This window comes from Otolemur garnettii, unplaced genomic scaffold (assembly GCF_000181295.1).
Source record: "Otolemur garnettii isolate 467f Iridium unplaced genomic scaffold, OtoGar3 scaffold00017, whole genome shotgun sequence".
Taxonomy (NCBI): domain Eukaryota; kingdom Metazoa; phylum Chordata; class Mammalia; order Primates; family Galagidae; genus Otolemur; species Otolemur garnettii.
The window spans coordinates 15,336,562-15,356,786 of NW_003852412.1; the positions used below are offsets into that span (position 1 = coordinate 15,336,562).

General features: G+C 39.0%; 1 protein-coding gene and 1 pseudogene across 1 annotated transcript in view; both read right to left on the reverse strand.

Annotated features, from left to right (window-relative positions):
- Positions 1 to 19,077, reverse strand: part of ACOT12 (acyl-CoA thioesterase 12) — a 54,881-nt gene extending 35,804 nt beyond the window's left edge. Inside the window, exons 1-3 of the mRNA XM_003785956.3 lie at positions 18,866 to 19,077; positions 9,190 to 9,259; positions 5,136 to 5,196 (exon numbers count right to left, since the gene is read on the reverse strand). Coding sequence (XP_003786004.1) covers positions 5,136 to 5,196; positions 9,190 to 9,259; positions 18,866 to 18,992 — 258 coding nt within the window. The 5' untranslated portion in view covers positions 18,993 to 19,077. The remainder of the gene's footprint in view (positions 1 to 5,135; positions 5,197 to 9,189; positions 9,260 to 18,865) is intronic.
- On the reverse strand, positions 12,751 to 15,363 carry LOC111723925 (annotated as a pseudogene).
- Positions 19,078 to 20,225: the final 1,148 nt, after the last annotated feature.

Sequence of the window (20,225 nt, forward strand, 5' to 3'; positions counted from 1 at the left end):
AAGTTTGAGTTCTCTATGGATTCTGGTTATTAAACCTTTGTCAGAGACATAACCTGCAAATATTTTCTCCCACTGTGAGGGCTGTCTGCATGCCCTACTTACTGTGGTTTTGGCTGTGCAGAAGCTCTTTGGTTTAATCAGGTCCCAATAGTGTGTTTTTGATGTTGCTTCTATTGCCCGTGGGGTCCGTCTCATAAAAAATTCACCCAGGCCAATTTCTTCAAGTGTTTTCCCTGCACTTTCTTCAAGTATTTTTATGGTTTCATGTCTTAGGTTTAAGTCCTTAATCCAGTGAGAATCTATCTTAGTTAATGGTGAAAGGTGTGGATCCAGTTTCAGTCCTCTACAGGTCCCCAGCCAGTTCGTCCAGCACCATTTGTTAAATAGGGAATCTTTTCCCCATTCAATGTTTTTAAGATGGTTATCTTAATTCCCCAGACTTTCTGTCTTTTCTATAGTCTAAGATAAGAATAGGGAATATTAATATTATTGATTAATGTGGCGTACGTGACTAGCTCCTTATAAAAGGAGTCACAAATAAAGATGATTTGTTACGTGCCACCCAAAAGTGTGTAGTCGTTTCTTGCTTTCATACAATTCCAGGAGTAAGCTTGCACCTGTGGCCAAGCTGTCCGGCTCTCCCTGTGAGAAAATTACGATCCAACAAAGAAGACTAAAGAAAACCAAAAGAGCATCAGTGTCCTGTGTTACATGAACAAGCAACCTAAAATTCTAAAACCCAGAAGAAGAGAGAACACAGTGGATAGGAAATAAGTTTGAAGACATAATAGCTGAAAAAACTCCAAATTTGTTAAAAACTGTAAATACACAGATCTAGTAGCTTGAAAAACCCTAATGGGAATAAATGTGAAAAAAATCACAAGCCACATCATAAAATATTTGCTGAAAACCAGTGATATAAAACTATTAAAAATAGGCAGAGAAAGAGAAAATATACCAAGAAGAACAAAGGTAAAAATAACAGCAGACTTCTCAGAGAATTATGCATGACAAAAGGCAATGGAGGGATTATAATACTAACAGGAGGAAATAATACTGTCAAGCTAGAATCTATACCTCATGGATGAATCCCCACGAGGTATAGAATTCTACACCTAGCATGAAGGTAGCATGAAGCATGAAGGTGAAGCAAAGATTTTTTACATAAATACTAAAAAAAGCAAAGTTAAAGGAATATCTTCAGACAGAAGGAAAATGCCACCAGGGGAAAATCTGGAGATACACAAAAGAAAAAAGAACATCAGAAATGGGAAAATGTGGGTATATGGAAATATACAGTTAGTAATTTTAAATGTCCTTAAAAGATGAATGACTCTCTAAAACATAATAATACAGTGTGAGGATTATAACATATGTGGAGGTAAAAGGTATGATGATAATAGTACAAAGGCCAGGACATGAGAAGGGAAATATATATATTATTTTAAGATTATTACAGTACACTAAAAGGGATATAATATTATTTGAAGGTAGATTCAGATGAGTTAAGCATACATATTATAAACCCAAGAATATGCACTAAAAGAGTAAAACAAAGACATATGTTCAAAACACCATAGTAGAGATAAAATGGATTACTAAAAATTAATCCACTCTAAAAAATGCAATAAAAGATGGGGTAAAAACAGCAAAGAACAGATGAAATAAACAGAAAACAAATGCCAGATATAGATTTAAACTCCACCATATAGAAAATTATGTTAAATGTAAATACTTTAAGTACTTCAATTAGAAGGCAGAGATTATTAGACTAGATAAAAAACAACATCTAAATATATACTACCTATAAGAAATCCACTGAAGTATACAAATGAGAAGTTAAAAGAAAAAGAATGAAAATAATTATTTATAGCCTAATCAGAAGAAAGCTGGTATGGCTAAATTAATATCAAAGTAGATTTCAAAACAAAAATCAAAGATAAAAAGATAAATTTCATAATGATAAAAGGGTCAAGACATCAAGAAAACTTAACAATCTTAGATGTGTTTGTATTTAATAACAAAGTTTCAAAATACATGAAGCAAATACTGATAGAACTGAAAGGAAAAATACATTTGTCAATAACTGTACAACTCATCATACCTTCCAGAGATTAATGTCACAAAAATGCAGTAAGAATATAGAATACCTGAACAAAGCTATGAACCAAATTAGGCTAATTAATGCCTAGAGAGTACATCACCCATAATAAGCAGAATACATTTTCTTTACTAATATATACAGATTATTTACCAAGATAGTCCATAGGCTATATTCGGGGTCATAAAACAAGTCTCAATAAATTTAAAATAATTAAAATCATACAAGTCATATTCTCTTTCTACAAAGGAATTAAATTAGAAATCAATAATATAAAGGTGTTGAAGATTATCAAAGATTTGGAAATTAAACATCTAAATAGTCCAAGGATCAAGGAAGAATGTATGAGAATGAAAAAACATACAATTTTTTTAAAGAATAGGTCTTACTAACACTCAGAGACCAGGCCAGAGTGCAGTGGCCCAATTGGCCCACTGTAACCTTTAACTCCTGGCCTCAAGCAATCCTCCCGCCACAGCCTCCTGAGTAGCTGTGACTACACATGTGCACCACCATGTCCAGGTAATATTTTTATTTTTTGTAGAGATGGGATATCACTATATTTTCCTAGGCTGGGCTGGAACTCCTGGCCTCAAGTGATCCTCCTGCCTGGGACTCCCAAAGTGCTGAAATTACAGGTGTGAGCCACTGTGCCCAGACTAAGAACATATTTTGATGCAGGTAAAGCAATGCTCTGAGGAAAATTTGTAGCTTTAAATACTTATATCTGAAAAAAAACAAAAGTCTGATCAATTTCCTAAGCCTCTATCCTAAGACACTAGAAAAAGAAAGGCAAAGTAAACCCCCCAAAACAAAAGACTGAGAATAATTACTAGCAGAAATGAAAACATCATGCTGACTGAAATAAACTAGACAGAAATGATTACATATGCCGTGTGATTCCATTCATACAAAATAAAATTTAAAAAAAGATATTGACCTAAAATGGATGAGTAATTATCCAGGGCTGGGGGCTGAGTGAGCTGTTACAAAGGGACAGGAGGGGACTTGGTGTGGTGACAGGAATGTTGTTTGTCTCTATTGCTCCATCATAGTAGTAGTGCTCCAACTCTATAGCTTTGTTGAAACTCATCAAAATGTATAAAATGGGAGAGTTTTAATGTTGTAAATTTATCTCATTACAGGTAATTTTAAAATACATACTCTAGGGACCATTAATAAGAAAATTTGTCCTTAAATAATGCACTCTTCCTGCAAGTGGGCCAGGATTATCCAGTGAGCCATCACATACCCTCCAGAGGAGAGGAGAGGTGGTTAATAGAAGAGTCAGAGGGGGCTGCCACAGAGCAGGTTCCTAAATGCTTTGCATTCAGGGTGAAGGCAGTCATTTATTTCTGTTCGGCAACTGAACAGGATGATCCTAAGGATGTGTCCAGTGTGAAGAAGTAGAAATAAAAATGTCTAGATGGCATCTAGATTTAGGGAACAAACAAAGTAATTTCCAGCAGGTGGTAGGAAGTTAAGGCAAAACCTAGAGGTGATGATTCACAGAGGATGAGCGAGAACAGAACGGCTCACAGTGGCCCCAGCCTGGTGAGCCAGTTGAGGCCAGGATTGACCTTCCTCAGGACCAAAAATCTGTTCTTTTAAACTCACTGAGTCTTTTTCCTCTTAGCTTTTAGTCAACCCCCCTATAGAAAATCTAGCCTATCTCAGGGAATAGGAAGAAAAGGATAAAAGCAAAGGGATTTTTATCTATGTTTGGATAGTGTGTAAAGCAGAGAGTATTTCCCTTAACAAACAGGCCAAGCTGGGGCTGCTGTGTGGCAAAGCTAAAGAGCCCACAGCTGAGAAAACAGTGCCTTGGGAGCGCCGTTCACCGACATAGCTTGCTGTCCCATGAGTATTTCCTGTATGTGTTCTTCAAGCATTTGTATTCTGTTTATGGGGATACTGGTATAAAGTGACTACGTCAGGGCAAAGCCAACACCACAGGCATAGTTATTGCCCAGACAGCTGTTATAGGTTGAACTGTGCCACCCTCCCCCATACATACGTCAAAGTCCTCACCCCATAGGGCCTCAGAATGCGAACCCACTTGGAAACAGGGTTGTTGCAGGTGTAATTTACTAAGATGAAGCCATACTGCAGACAGGCAGGCCCCTTCTCCAACACTACTGACATCCTTATGAAAAGGGAACCCAAACACAGACACACACAGGGAGAAGCCACGTGAAGATGACAGCAGAGATGGCACAATGTGGCAGAAGCCAGGAAATACTGACAATTCCAGAAAGCCACCAGAAGCTGGAAGGACAAACCTCACAAACCTCACAAGAGCCCAAACCTACCAACATCTTGACCTTGACACAGGACTTCTAGCCCCCAGACTGTGAGACAATAAATTTGCGTTGCTTAAGCCACCCGGTCTGTGAACTTCATGGCAGCCTTAGAAAAACGAATCCAAGTTCCTCTGTGTCTTTTGTGCAGATCAAAGGGACGGCCACTGACCACCCGAGAAGTTGCAAAGAGATCCAGCAACTCTGTGCTGCTGATTTAACCTGGATAGAGGCTGGAAAAGCCCCTGGAATGTTGTCTTCACAATGGTTAAAAAAAAGAAAACCAAGCAGGTGCAGAAGAAAAACCACCTGGACTTATTTTCTTACCAAAGTCCGGTTACGCCCACCTTTCTAAGAGTATTTTATCATGGTGCTAGTTTCCACTGGGGTGGAGGAGATGAAGCACAGTAGAATTAGAATAATAGAAGACTCGGAATAATTAAGAAATAAAGTGCACATCTTGCAAAGAACCAAGAGAAAGCCCTTCTCTCTGGTATGTTTACTTTCTCTGTTTCCTTCTGTGTAAAAACAGTGCCTGTCTCACCTTGAATTTTAGTAGCAGGGTTGACTAGGAAATCCTGGCTCCTTGTTTACCCGTGAGTTTGACTATAGATTCTAATTCTGAAATTCAGAATCTCATTAACTCCAAGTATCATTCTAGGCCTCCTCTGCCCTCTGCATATAATGAAAAAAGGAGCATCAACAGGCAGGAGCCACATAAGAGCGCTTCTTACCTCCATGCTTGTGCTGAAGGCTCTAGTAACTTTGGCTTTGATGGTTATAACTTGTCCAACTCTAAAGGAAAAAAGAAAGATCTCAGTAATCGTACAACGTTTCATTTCAGACTTAAAGATTTCCTTAAGTGTATGTGCTATAAGGCAGTTCCATCTCATCATACTGATAATGTTCATGCTTGGAAATCCCAGGTTAATGACCATGGAAAAAGGCAATGCTTACAACCGAATGCTGAGCATTGTAAGCCCTGCTTACGACACTAGCTGACTACCTCTATTCAAACAGAAAGGGGTTTTGCAATATGACACCAAGTCTACAACAGATAGTTTGACTGTCTAGCAGCTGTTTTCCCCTTGTGAAGCTAAGACAAATACACCAGCGAATCTCTACAATGGATATTTATTTTTAAATGATAGTTAAACAAATAAATAAGCAAATAAGCAAGCAAGCAAGCAAAGTGATCAGCTTCACTAGATTCACATGGGCTCTCAACGCCACTCGATCTATTCACTCCCCACTGCTTCTTGAACTTTGATCATGTTACACAACCAAAAATTTTGTGTTTGGGCCCTTTTGCTACCTCTGCTCCCTTCACCTTAGCAGAAAGCTGATCTACCCAATATAAACCCCCTCGTTTTTTCTCCCTTAACTTCAAAGTCAAACTATATTCTCACTGTTCTTCTTACTTCTGTTTCAGGGGAAAGTAGATTGCTTCAAGACCTAACCTCTTTCTCCCTTCCCTTCCCTTCCTTTCCCTTCCCTTCCCTGAGACGGAGTCTTCCTCTGTCACCCTGACTAGAGTGCTCTGGCATCAAAGCTCACAGCAACCCTAAACCCTTGGCCATGAACAATCTTCTTGCCTCAGCCTCCCAGGTAGCTGGAACTACAGGCACCCACCACTATGCCCAGCTAATTTTTCTATTTTTAACAGAGACAGGGTCTCACTCTTGCTCAGTCTGGTCTTTTGAGCTCCCAAGTTCAAGCAATCCACTTGCCTTGGCCTCCCAGAGTACTAGAATGACAAGCGTGAGCCATGGCACCTGCCCTAACCTCTCTCTTTCCCTGTGCCCTTGGCCCATCCTCCAATTGCCCTTTCCTCCTCCTCTCTCATAGGCCATGCTTGGTCAGCTCTGTCCCTTCTCATGCCTTCCATCTCTATCCTTTCCCTCTCAGCCTGCAAACATGGTCAAGCTGCTTCTTCTTTCTAAGTCTTTTCCCCAAACTATTTCATCTCAAGACTTTTTTTCCCTTCTACATTTCCAAACTTCCTAAAAGAATCATTTATTTTTCTAACTCACACCTTTAATACATGTCTACTGAGTTATGCTAGTCATGATGAACAAGACAAGGTTGCTGACTTCAAGGAGACCAGTCTTTCTTTGGGATACCAGGATGTAAACAGATCAAGTCCAAAGGATTACAAAAGAAATATTGATGATTCATTAACAATAAACCCTTGTCATTAATTAAATGAAGAGCTGTTTCGCAGTTTGGCCATATTAACAACAGTGACTACTCTTTATTGAATGCTGTGTATAAATCAGGCACTATGCCAAATGCTTTGTATCATAATCTAACAACACGTCATTTGTGATGTAGGCATCATTTGTGATGTAGGCAATCATCTTGTGATGTAGGCATTATCATTACCTCCAAGAAATGTGCTCAGGTGGTGATAGAGCCAGCAACTGGCAGGCCAGAGTTCAAACCCTGGTCTTATTTGATTCTAAGACCTTGAAAAAAATTACCCTACTCAGGCTTCAAGTAAAAAGTAGCAATTGATACTATTTTAATCATGATAGAGAGGCTTGTCTGGGTATATAAAAGACAGTCTGTAAGATGAATCAGTTGGGTTTACCTAAAGAGTGACCACACGAATTTATATTTCTTGCCCAGTTTTATTAACACTTAGTCTAATTTTACTAGTTTAAAAACTGATAAAACCTATAGAACAACCCCTATGGAGAAGAAATTGGCAATGTCTAATAAAATGAAAAAGGCGTTTACCCTTTGACTCAATGATCCTGCTACCAGGAATCTACCCCCAAAATATACTGTCAAAAATATAAACATATATCTGCACAAGCCTCTGCATTGAAATGTTATTTTAACAGTACAAGACTGGAAACAATCCTAACATTGCTATCAACAGAAAACCTACTGAATAAACTGGGGTGTCTATCCACACAGAACTTTGCAGCTATTACAGGGAATGATGAGTGTCATCTACAGCCATGAATAACTTAAAGACAGGTCTGTGTTCTGATTTCATTGTTGTGCAAACATAATAGAATATATGTAATGCACATCTAGCTGGTACAGCCCACTGCACACCTAAACTGTGCAGTACTGCCAATTGCTCCTAGGCTACAGACCAGTACAGCTTAGGACTGTACTGAGCACTGCAGGCAATTGTAACACAACGGTGAGCATTTGTGCATCTAAACATAAAGCTGTTTGTGTTAAGTGCCCTGTACAGATGTACCATTTTTATCTTTTATACCATATTTTTGCTGTACCTTTTCTACATTTAGATATGTTTAGATACATAAATACTTACCGTTGTGTTGCAGTTGCCTGAAGTATTCAGCACAGTTCCATGCTGTACAGGTTTGCAGCCTAGAAGCTGTAGGCTACGCCATATAAGCCTAGGTATACAGTAGGCTGTACCATCTAGGTTTGCTTAAGTACATTGACATGTTCGAACAATGCTGAAATCACCTAATGATGCATTTTCTAAATCTATCTCCATTGTTAAACAATGCATATATGGAAACATTTATAGACGATGCCTGGTGTTTGCTTTAGAATAATCTAGGGATGTTAGGGAGTTGAGAGGGGTGTTGATAAAATACAAATGACTTTGGGTTGATTATTGTTTGGTTTTTGTTTTCATGGGACAGAGTCTCACTATGTCACCCTCATTAGAGTACTGTAGCATCATAGCTCACAGCAACCTCTAACTCTTGGGCTTAAGTGATTCTCTTACCTCAGCTTCCCAGCTAGCTGGGACTACAGACGCCCGCCACAATGCCTGGCTATTTTTTTGTTGGAGTTGTCGTTGTTTAGCTGGCCCAGGCTGGGTTTGAATCTGTCAGCCTCTGTGTATGTGGCCAGCACTGTAACCACTATGCTATGGGTGCCAAGCCAGGGTTGATTATTATTGTAGCTGGGTAATGGGTCCTTGGGATACACTGTATGATTCTCCCTACTTGGGTGTATATTTGAAATGTTTGTGTTTCTTGAAATTTTTTACAGTAAGAGATGATAAAGGGCATAAGCACTCCCACACATAAAATGTTTTCAGAATTTTTTCTATTTAGATGAATTAGTGTTTACTCAACAATCTAATGATGAAGTTAACCATTGTATAGATATTTATTATCATTAGTTATTCTTCTAATGGAGGAAGGAGACATTAATAATTATTTTAGAAAAAGTCTGCTATGCCTTCGACCACAATGCATCTCATGCTGAGAGCTATTTCTAAGTAAATGGAGACCACAAAGTTTACTAAAAGTCAGCCATATGATTGATTATATTTCAACTTATTTACATAGTATCAAATGTTATTTTATTAACAAACTGGATCACCGACTCCAAATGAATAAGCTCAAGTGTGGCAAATATGGAAGTTGGATAAAGTTTGTGAGCTCATCCTAGAAAAAGTGGCACATACCCCATTGCTGAATATCACTGTGGTCATCTTTCAGGTACCCCACTTGGGACACTATGCCCCGACACCGGCACCACCAGCGCCTAGTCCTTTTTCTTGGAGGAGCTTGTGAACTTAATTGTAGCCTCGACTACAATAGCTCTGATGGCCATTCCAGAAAAGGAGTTCCAAAATTGCTTTGAAGGGTGGACTAGGTGCTGGCATTGGTGCAGAGCTTCCCAAGGGCAGGATTTTGAAGGTGACCATAGTGATATCCAGCAATGACCTAAGTAGCACTTTTTCTAGGATGAGTTCAGGAACTTAATGGTCTGACCTCATACATGCTCCAATGAGTCAATGCAGCCAGGACAAAGGAGTGATGGTGCAATGCCACTTACCTAGCTGTCTCCTCAAACTGTATGTCATCCATAGAGGCTGTGACACAGGAAACTCCAGCATGTTTTTCAGCTTCAGAAAATAAGTGAGAATATGCTGCATTAGTATTTAATAGTTACGTTTTAACGTTTCAGTGTTAGAAGAAAGGAGTACAATTCTGGTGGGTTTATTTTAGTAATTCATCCTTTCACTCATGATAGCACTACTGTGCCCACACTTTTTGGTGCATCTGGCTTGATAAAAGTTTCTTGACTCTGTAAGTGGTTTCTTACAGAGTGACTCTTGATTCTGTTAGTGGTTTCTTATAGTTGCGTGGCAACTGTGCTCTCTCCCAAGTTTTAACTTACATAATCTTTTATCTGAAATTCAATACCAATACGCAGCTCATCTAGCTGTTTAGATAGCAATTTTAGTAAGTTGGTGCTGACTTTAAATATCTTGTCAGGTATTACCCTTCTTGCTCCCTCTCCATTCCTTTCTCCCTTTCTTTCTCTTTCTTTCTCTCATTCTCTCTCTCTTTCTCTCTCTCTCTCTTTCCTTCCTTCCTTCCTTTCTCCTTCCTTCCCACTTTCTTCCTTTCTTTCCTTTCTTTTCCTTCCCTTCCTTCCTTCCTTTCTTTTCTTTTCTTTTTTTGTTTGTTTTTTTAGACAGGGTCTTACTTTGCCCAGGCTATAGTGCCATGGAGTCATCATAGTTCACTGCAACTACAAACTCCTAATAACTTTCTTAGCATCAGGGAAAGAGAGATAGGGAAATAGGAGGCATTTAGCTAATATTTATTATTACCAATTTATACCAACTTCACTATGGATTAATTAGATAGAGGAAGAAAGTTTTGAGTACCAGAGAGAGATTAGAGTGGACCTTGTTTATTTCCATGTTCTATGTCTGCTATTAATTTGTCCAGAACTCTTTTTTGATCGTTGGTTTTGCTTTATATACAAATACCAGAACTTAAACTCTTTGGGAAAGATTTTGACATGTGTTTCTGCCATATTTGATTTTGAGAAGCAAGCAATTGAAACCCAAACAGATTGCATTGACTTTAAGAACATCTAAACCCATTTTTGTTGTGGAGACTTCCCTACTGTTGCTGTATTATGAAAAAGAAAGAGATAGTGAATTATACTGAATTCATATTCCTTATCTGTAGTGGATTACTATAGTTGTAATATATATCAGTTGATAGTCTCAGGTAATGAGAGGTGAGAAAGTACTCCAGAAATTTTACACGTTCCTTGTTCTGCTTTCTGATCTGATTCTGCAGAGAATTGGACATTCAAATTCTACTACTTGTAAGTAAATGTTCTTCCAAATGTGCACATAACATGAACTGAGGTACCAGACAACTAAACAGAACTCCGTGTATGAGTGAGGGAGCGGGAAGGATGGGCTTTCTAGATCTAAAGTTCAGTGAAAGGAGGGGAAGACGGAAGCACCAGCCTCTCATAAGGCTCAGGATGGGCTCAACTTCATCCAATGTACCAAACATTTGCTAAGTTCTTGCTGACTTCCAGACACTGAGAGGAGCCAGTCTCATCTTACAAGCAATCAGTGGCACTACAATGGCAGATAAATGTCCAGCCCTAATCTGAGCCCTTTTTAGAGCTTTCAGTTTTCTAGAGAACTACTGAAATCTTCCTAATATATACTATAACACTTTGACTAGTAAATACTCCTAATAAATATTCCCAATAAGCATTAATTTCAATCACACAACTTGAGAGAATGGGATATTGAGGTTACTAAACTATTTTTACTGGTAAAGTGTTATTATGTACACAAAATGAACTATCAATTTTGAATGATTTAAATGATAAGTAAAAAGCAGTAATCAATACAAGATTAAATTTGTATTATATAGTTTGGGTATCTATCATGTGTATATAGCATTATACTAGATTGCATGAGGAATTAAGAGGAAACAAAGTCATAATAATAATTACATTTATTAAGCATTTATTATTGATAGATACTGAGCTAAGCATTTGTGCATGTCAATTACATAAGATTGGTACTATTATTTGTTCCATTTTATAAATGAGAAAATTTAGCCTTAGAATGATTAAACACATGGTTCCAAATAGTGATTCTGACTATAGAAGCAGCAGGAACTTTCAAGAAAGAGTACCGAAGACTAACCAGGGAGCACTGCCAGAGAAGGGCCTGGCTGAATATGAGTTTCATGGGTTCAATAGGCATGGTTTACACTATTATTTACATTTAGTTCTCAATGATCACTATAAAAAATAAAATAAAATGAAATAAAATAAGGAGAGACCAATATAGGCTCCACAGCTTTTACTTGTATTATGTGACTTTTTCTTTGTTTTTACAAGTGAATCAGATATGAATTCAACAGGACCAGCTTGTTCTAGTTCTTGATTTTGACTATTCTTTATATAGTGTGTTATAAAAATGGAAAACCAAAAAGCTGTTTCTGATTTTCCAGGGAAATGCAGAGAAGCTGAAAAACAATAGTAGACTAGCTAAATGATTATAAGCAGAAATGAAATGATGATGGATAAAGATAATGTTAACCTTCCTTCATTCACTCTCCCAGCTGGTACTGATTGAGCCCCTGTGCTATGTCAGCCACTCCGTAAGGTGCTAGAGATAGAAAACAGCCGTGGCATCTAGTGGAGGAGCTAGAGATTAATTAAACGGATGCATAATGGCAAAAGGAGTTTGTGCGCTGAAGACAACACAGATTTTATGAGAATCAGTAACTGAGAAGCCAGGCATAGTAGGATGTCCAAGAACACCTCTATATGGAGAGATGCTTCAGCTAAGAGTTCAAAGATGAGTAGGAATCAATAGATGGGGGAGGGGAGGGGATGGAGGGGAACAGGCTGAGCCGAGGGAGGGAACAGTCACTACAAAAGTCCTGGTGAGGGCCTCTGCGACTGTAGTGCAGAGGGCAAGAGGGAGTGTAGGCAGAAAGAGGCTGGAGGGAAGGCTGAGGACAGGCCCATGCATAGGGTCTTGAAGCTCTTGGTTGACAGTTTTTGTAATTACTATTTTATTAAAGATGCTGCTTCACTGTCTTCTGATCTCCACTGTTTCTGAAGAGGTCAGTGGTAATTCTGATCATTGTTCTCCTATATAGAGTATAGATAGTGTTTTTCTTTGGCCATTTTCAAGAGATTCTCTTCATCATAGTTTGACTATGATATGCCTAAATGTATTTTCTGTATTAATCTTCCTGAGTGTTCTATGATATTCTTGGATCTGTAATGTCTTTCACCATATTTAGGAAAAATTCAGCCATTATTTCTTAAATATTGAGTTTTGCCTCCTACTTTGTCTCTTTTACTTTGGTGCTTTAAGCACATGTATATAAACTCTTTGTATAGTTTGGATTTTTTTCCCCCACAAACATTTAATATTTTGTTTATTTTTCATATTCACTTTTTGCTGTTCTCAATATTGGATAATTTCTGTTGATCTATTTTTGCATTTGATGACACTTTTCTCAATCATCTTAATTTTGCTTTTAACCTTTATCCAGTAGGGTTTTTTTTTACTTCAGATACTGTATTTTTCAGTTCTGAATTTCCACTGGTTATTTTTTTTGACATATTTAAGTGACAATTTATTCACACATATACATAAAGGCTAATTATACATTGGGAAAGGTTTATCAGAAAGGGTTTTTTTTTGGGGGGGGTTGCTTTTTATTGTAGGGGAATAAATGTGCTACAGTTCCTTTTAAAATAATTTTCTTAAGTAAAGATATACTTTCATGACAGTAGAAAATAAATCGATTCATTTACCTACCAAAGCAATAAAATGTTGATGTTACTTCCTAAGTTAAACATACCTGGCAATTCTCAACTACTTTCCAAAAAGACTAAGGAGCTAGGTAAAAAAGTGAGGATTTTCCAGCTTCCAAATGATCAGGTAGAAAATGCAAGCCATCAGCTACCGAATTAGTAATAGCAAACTCCTATCCTTTTCCATACTAGGTACTGTACATAATTTACATACCACAATTCCACCTTTAACCAATAAATGAGTTCTATTTAACCATTATAAACTGTTAGGTCATGCTGACTATTCTTTTAATGATTTTAGGCAAGTAATTACAGATACAACAATATAAATGTTGATTTCCTAGATTTAACAATTGCTAAAAAGAGTTTTCAGAACTACATTAGATACTAATGATAGACCTACAGAGGCTAATTTTAAAGTGCCTAACGGGGCTTAATAAATCCTGCAGAAGTCTCAGCCTCTGCAATATCATCATAAGTTAATAGCTTTATAAATCATAAACATTAATATGGGACAATCTAAGAAAAAAACTCTTCAGGTGGCATCTAGTTTCTTATAGGCTTCCTCAATGGGTGTTACCATGTTCTTAATCTGGGAGGAATTATGAAGAACATCCAAGTCCTTTAGAAGAGCATTCTGGTTTGGAATTAGTGACAGAATTTCTTTCTGAAGTGTGGGTGCTTTGAGACTCTTCTGAGAAAGTTCTGGAAGACAGAGTACACTCCTACTATCCATTTGAAGCCCTTGTCTTAGTGTCTTCTCTTCCTCTTCTACCTCACTTTCCAGAATTTCAATTTTGTTCTTTAGGCTCTCAATATCCTCAGTCATCGATTCTGCAGTCTCTACCATTTTTTCTATTTCTTCCTGCAGTAATGCCAGACCTTCTTTATTAGCTTGCTCCCGTGCCCCTTCCACATTTAGTAGACTTGACACGTGAGTTAAATCCTTCAGCTTTTCAGGAGGGACTTCCAGGGTTTCACAAAATTATAGCAACCTTTTTTTCAGTAAGTTGAGATGACACTGTATTTCTTCTTTGTCTCGACTATTACTCAAAATTGTTATTATTACTGATTCCATTATTGTTTGCAAATGCTCTCTGCTACTCTTTGAACGTGGTTGCCAGGTTTTCCTTTTGTTGGGTGCTTTCTTTATCTGTTTTATATTAGTATGCTTTGTTTGTCCTTCAGAAGACAGATGGTTTGGATGATTTTTATTTCTTTTTCCTGTGTTTCTAACCTTTTTCTCTGACAACTCTTCATCATCATCAGTTTTTCTTTTTGAATTTCTTTTTAATTGTTGAGACTTTTTCTTGGAAACATGTGGTTTACCAGGCATCTTGATCACTAATTTCTCAGGAACCCTTCCGTGAGCCACGCTCAGGATAATTCGTGCCCAAACAATTGAACACAGAGGAGACCCCTGGTTATTTTTTTGTAGTTTATATTTATTTGCTAAAATTTACTACCTTTTTATAATTTCTATTTTCTCAGCTGAAATTTACTACTTTTGCGATTTCTTTCATATTTCCATTATATCCTTGAGCATAGTTATAATAGCTGTTTTAGAATCTTTATAGGCAAATTCCAGCATCAGTTTCAAATAGGGATTATTCTCCACTGATTATCTTTTCTCTTAAGAATGGATCATGTTCCCCTGTTTCTTTGTATGTAAAATAATTTGCAATTGTATCCTAGCCATTATGAGTGATCCATTATAGAAACTGTTTCTCTGTAAAGTACTCTGTGGCTTTGGTTTTTGTTTTTTAAGTAATTAACTTGACTAAACTCAAACTATAAAATTCTCTCCCTAGAGGCAGGCTCAGGTCTTTTCAATTCTTTTGGTCTTAGCTAAGAGGTTTGGAATCTGTCCTATGTGTACATGAGTCAAGGTTTGCTGGATATCTGGGCAAAGATTATTGATAGATTTTAGGATTCTGCCTCTCTGGCTTTTTCCTGTCTAGAATTTTACTGTTCACTTTACAGTACCTGTGTTTCCCCCTCAAACCCTGTCCTTTGACTTTTCAAACCAACAAGCCTACGAGTTTTCTATCTGAAATATAGCTAGGAGTAGACTGGAGTTTTCCTTCAGGCTTAAAGTCATTTAAAAAATAAAAAATAAAAAAAGTCAGCCAGTACCATTCTCTTCTTCTAAGTGTTGACTTCCAAGTGTTCTAAGCCTACTTTTGTTCACTCTTCAGTTTACTTAAGTTGCTTTTAAAAAATGTTTGTCCATAATTTATGGCTGTTATCTGTGGGAGATTTTTTTTTCTGATAGAAGATACTTTAACGTGCAATCAAGAAGCCTTACAGCTCTTGATAAAGACTATAGGGGAAAATGAACAAAACGTGATATGATCAGATTAGCATCTCTAAAACTATTTTGGATACAGCATGGAGAGACCAGAGTAATGCAGAAGAACAGTTTGAAGACCACTGCTGAAGTTCACATGAAAGATGATGGCAGTTTGGACTAGATGGTGGCATTGGAGCATGGCAAAGTGGTTGGATTTGAATGATTTGTTTAGGAGGTAACCTTGATAGGATGTAGTTCATAGGATTGAGTATGTGGAGGGGGAAGCAAGGTAGAGAGAAGTGTCAAGGATGACTCCTAGACTTTTGAATTGAACAATTAGATGTGGCAGTGCCACTCATGAGAGGGCAAACCCTTGAAAAGTTTCACAAATAAAATAGAGAGGAAAATGTTCATTTGAGATATTTCAAAATAAGAAATGGACATGTGGAGTAGAGAATGACTCACATGGCTTCAAGCCTTTAGGCTTAAGGGACTGGAAAAATAATGAGGCCATTTACAGAAATGAGGTTTAATGTCAAAGTGATAGTGAGAATATTTAATCTTTCTTTAAATATTGAGAAGACATTTTGGAATCTAGCAGTGCTTAGGGGTCATGGCAATGCTTTAGAGCCATGACTGGGATCATTATTTATCAAAGCAATGTGGTTATATAGAAGTGCTGGTCTATAAAAACTCTGACTGGGAAAATGCCAGAAAAATCAGTTTTGTATTACTCCAGAGACTTGGTTATATAATGTCCTAGGCTGATGTGGTGGCTCTTCTCACCAGAGGGTGTTTAACATAGGCATTATCTATGTTTCTCAAACCAACTTTACCATAAATATCTCTTTAATATTAGTAATATTAATTTGACTAATTAGTTATTATATTACTAACAGTAACATAACTATATCAAGGTACAGAGTAGCTGATTGTCAATTGGATCTCTCTATGAGCTACCTGAGTTTCCGAAGGTGTCAAACTATAGAAACGATTGACAACTGCAGGAGGGAACCTGTTTCTCCATTACAGGACAGAGCCACTCAGCAAGGCAACTTTAAAAATCACTCCAGTAGTCTCATAATGAATTCAGTTGCCTTGGAAACAGGAATCATGATTATTAGCAATGACAGTGGTTTCTATACTTGTTTCTCTTTCCTACATGTGGATTAATTTTACATTCTTGTTTCCATTGTTACGTTATTATAACCAACCTCAAATACTGTTAAAAAAAAAAAAAAAACTAAGACAGGAACCAAACACATCTATCAACAGAAAACAAATAAATGGATTGACTTTGAATACATAACTGAATAATTATTGTTATAATTATAATACCGCAGGTGGTTAAGATACAGGGGACTAGAAACTCTATTAACACTTATTGAGAAAAGCAGGAAATCATCTAAGCTTTACATTTGCCATCTGTAAAACAAGAGTTCTGGGATACACAATCTTTTAAACCCCCTTCCAGAGCTAATATTTTGTCATAATGTATTTTACCTTCAAATGTATACTTGTCAAGTCCATTAAGTGTCTTATGCAAAGTCTGGCTTCCTTTGGGAAATGAGATTCCAATTTCTGGACCTATTCATCCATCCATCCACACATTCATATAATCAGAAGGTTTTTATTTAGCACGTACTAGGTGCTAGAGAACTAGCTTTAGTTTATGTGCTAATTGGCCAGGCAGAAAATAAGCGAACAGATTAACATACAAAATAATCACAGAATATGCTAAGTGATATGAAGGAAGTTGGAAAGGGCATTTTGAGAAAAGTGGCAAAGGGGTGAAAATGTAAACAGGTGGTCAGGAATGGCTGCTCTGAGGAAATGGCATTTATGCTAAGATGTCATACATGCCAATGGCCCAGGAAAGAGTATAAAAGCCAAAAGAGGAGCAGGAGCCAAGGTCGTGAGCAGAAGAGAGCTGGGTATGTCCTGGGAAGCATTTAAAGGCTGGTATTGCTGGGGCATATGACCCAGGAGGGGAGACAGGAACCATGTCTGTGGCCTGGCCCCTGGTGCAGGCTTGTCTGGGCAGCATGAGGTTATAGTTTTTGTTACTATTAATATCTTCTGGTAGGGCACCCTCCAGTTTACCAGGTAACCTTCACTCCCGGAGGCCCTAAGCTGGCCTTGGACTCATCTCACATTTTATGTTTACCTGGCCAACCTCTCAGAGAATGTGAGTTTCTAAGTGTAAGTAGCATCTGTAAGGAGTGGTACAGGGTTTTGATTTTATTTAAATATGATGAGAAGCCATTTAGAGGTTCTAAGCTGGGGAGTGGTGTGATGTAATTTCTGTATTTAAAGTTCACTGTGCCCTCTGCACAAAGAACAGATCCCAGGGAGGTAGGATAGAGAAAGGGTAACCAAAAGCAGTTTTGCAGAAATGAGGGATGGCAGGGCTTACTGGTATCAAAGATTGTATTTATCACTGATCTGAAGATGAGAGTAGTAGGCAAAAGGCGTAGGGGATCCAATTCTCAAAAATACTGGCCCATCCAGCCTTTCAGTTAGAAAATCATTTACGTCCTAACCTGCAGGGTTGCCATCCCTAGCTGTAAGACCAAGTCAGGGTTCCAGTGCTGTGGGAGAGATCCTGAGGCAAAATCTGTTTCCATATTAATACTAAGGTATCTTTGTCCGCTTGGGGAGCCATAACAGAATACCATAAACTGGGTGGTTTATGCAGCAGAAATTTACTTACAATTCTGGAGGCTAGAAGTCCAAGACCAGGGTGCCTGCCAATTTAGGTCCTAGTGAGGGCTCTTTTCCTGGCCTGCAGATGGCAACCTTCTTGTTTGTTTTCACAGCAGACAGATCAAGCTCTCTGGTGTCTCTTCTCACAAGGACAATAGTCCTGTGGGGATTCCACCCTTATGACCTCTTTCAACCTGAATTACTTCCTTACTCCAAATTCAGCTGCACTGGGAGTTAGGGCTTCAACACATGACTTGCAAGAGGGTGCAACTCAGTCTATGGTGACTCCCCCCCAAATCCCATTTTCATTCTTAATTTGCTTCTCACAAGAATACAGTGGAGGTTTCCAGAGACTACATAAGGGTGTGGTAGCAACAAGTTCAACGCAGAAGCAGATATGGAAGTGAGCAACTAAACCAGAGATTACAATTAAGGAGATTTGCAAACATGTAAACTATTACTGCTCCTCTAAGTACACTTTGGTTACTGACGAAAATGCAGTGATTTTTAATAAAAATACGTTATATTAACATGTAATAGGTTTCTTCTTGACAAATGAATTAAAAATTTTAAATTTCGAATATGGTAAATATGAATATAAAAATAACCTACATAAACAAAAACTCTGTGGGGTCCTCGTTTATTTCACGGGATGGTGTTCTAAGACCAAAAACCTTGAGCGTCACCGGCTTGGGTCACTCCCAGTGTCAGAAGAGCTATCTCTGTCGCGTCATCACCGTCTCTGGCCACACAGGGACCTGACTCTGTAAATATCCTGCTCATTTTCCTTCTCTCCCGGCTCCCCAGTCTAAAGGTCCCAGCTCATCGCAGAACCAGCTCTTAGTCCCCCTGCGCCCGCCCAGTTCCCGACCCCCGGCCCGGCGCGCCCCCGCCGCTCCCTACCCGCCAGGCAGGCGGTGATGTCGATCCACTTGAGCAGCTGCCCGGCGCTCAGCTCGCCGCGGGCGTTGGCGTGGGCCGGCTGGACCGCCTGGCTCATCAGCACCTCGCCGGGCGCCCGCAGCTCCATGATCGGGGCCGCAGCGCCAAGCCCCAGTCCCGGGGAGCCCAGCTGGGCCCGGCCTACCCGCCTGGTCCAGCCGGTCTGGTCCAGCCCGCCTGGTCCGCCCCGCTCCAAAGGGCACCTGCGCTGCCTGCCCGGACCGCGAACCCTGTCCCTCTGGGCGCCAGGTGCTCTGAGAGAAGAGAGTGAGTGCCCGCAGGGACGCTCCAGGGCTGTCCCTAAGGGACAGCCAAGAAGAGCCCCAGCCTCTCACCAGTAAAGAAGGGTCATAGCACTTCTCTCTGAGGACCCTGGGGACAGTTGAGACGTTGTAGGGCGCTCATAGGACGGACCTGGCTGAGGGGATACCGGGCGTTTGCTAAGTACATAAATACACTCACTGTCCCTCGGAAGAACTTAGGAGGAAGCACTGGTAAGAAAAGAATAAATGCTTTCCAGAGAACATAAAGCGTTAGCTTTAGAAAAATGATCTGACTTTTGCTTCGTTTGTTTTTCTTGGTTGTTGACTCAAGCCCTGGTTCAAAATCTACCTTCTGATTCTTAGGATGTTATAATGGTGCCAAAGGTCATTTTGTTAAGATCTGCCAAAAAAAAAAAAAAAAGAAAAAGAAGACGAAAAGGCTGGTGCATGTAGATTCATCAGGATCACCCAACAAGAGAAAGTAACATTTAAATTTTTATCTAGCAAATTTAAGATTAAAAACTGTCATCTTGTTACTAAGGGTCCCCACAAAAACCAAGAAGTTCTCTTCTGTATGGGAAACAAAAACTAGAGTATTAAATGGGAGCTTTTGTACTCAGCCTTTAGCATATGAAGCTGTCGGTACACTTTGTAGAGCTGCAGTCGGTGACTTTATAAAGCAGTCCTCCTTGGGGAAAGAGCCACACAGAAAACTTTGGCATACTATAGATTCACAGCTGTCTGACTGACTGTCAGGGCGGGCTACACTGGGGAGCTCACTTATGGATGCAGAACCGGAAGCCTGGAGAAGTGAAGCAGCATGTCCAGCACACAGCTGAGGTGACTGGATCTGCTGAGGGACCAGGACCAGGCAGGAGTCCCAACTGTCCAGAATAGCTTACTAAGAAACCTATATAATAGCTCACTCTAACAAACTGATGGTGTCTTTCATCCTCATCTCTCTGGGCTGCCAAGCCCCAGCAAGGAGATCTCAGAATAGAGATTCTGGTAAATGTTCTTCCCCTTTAAAAGATTTTTTTATGAAAGAGGAGAAATAA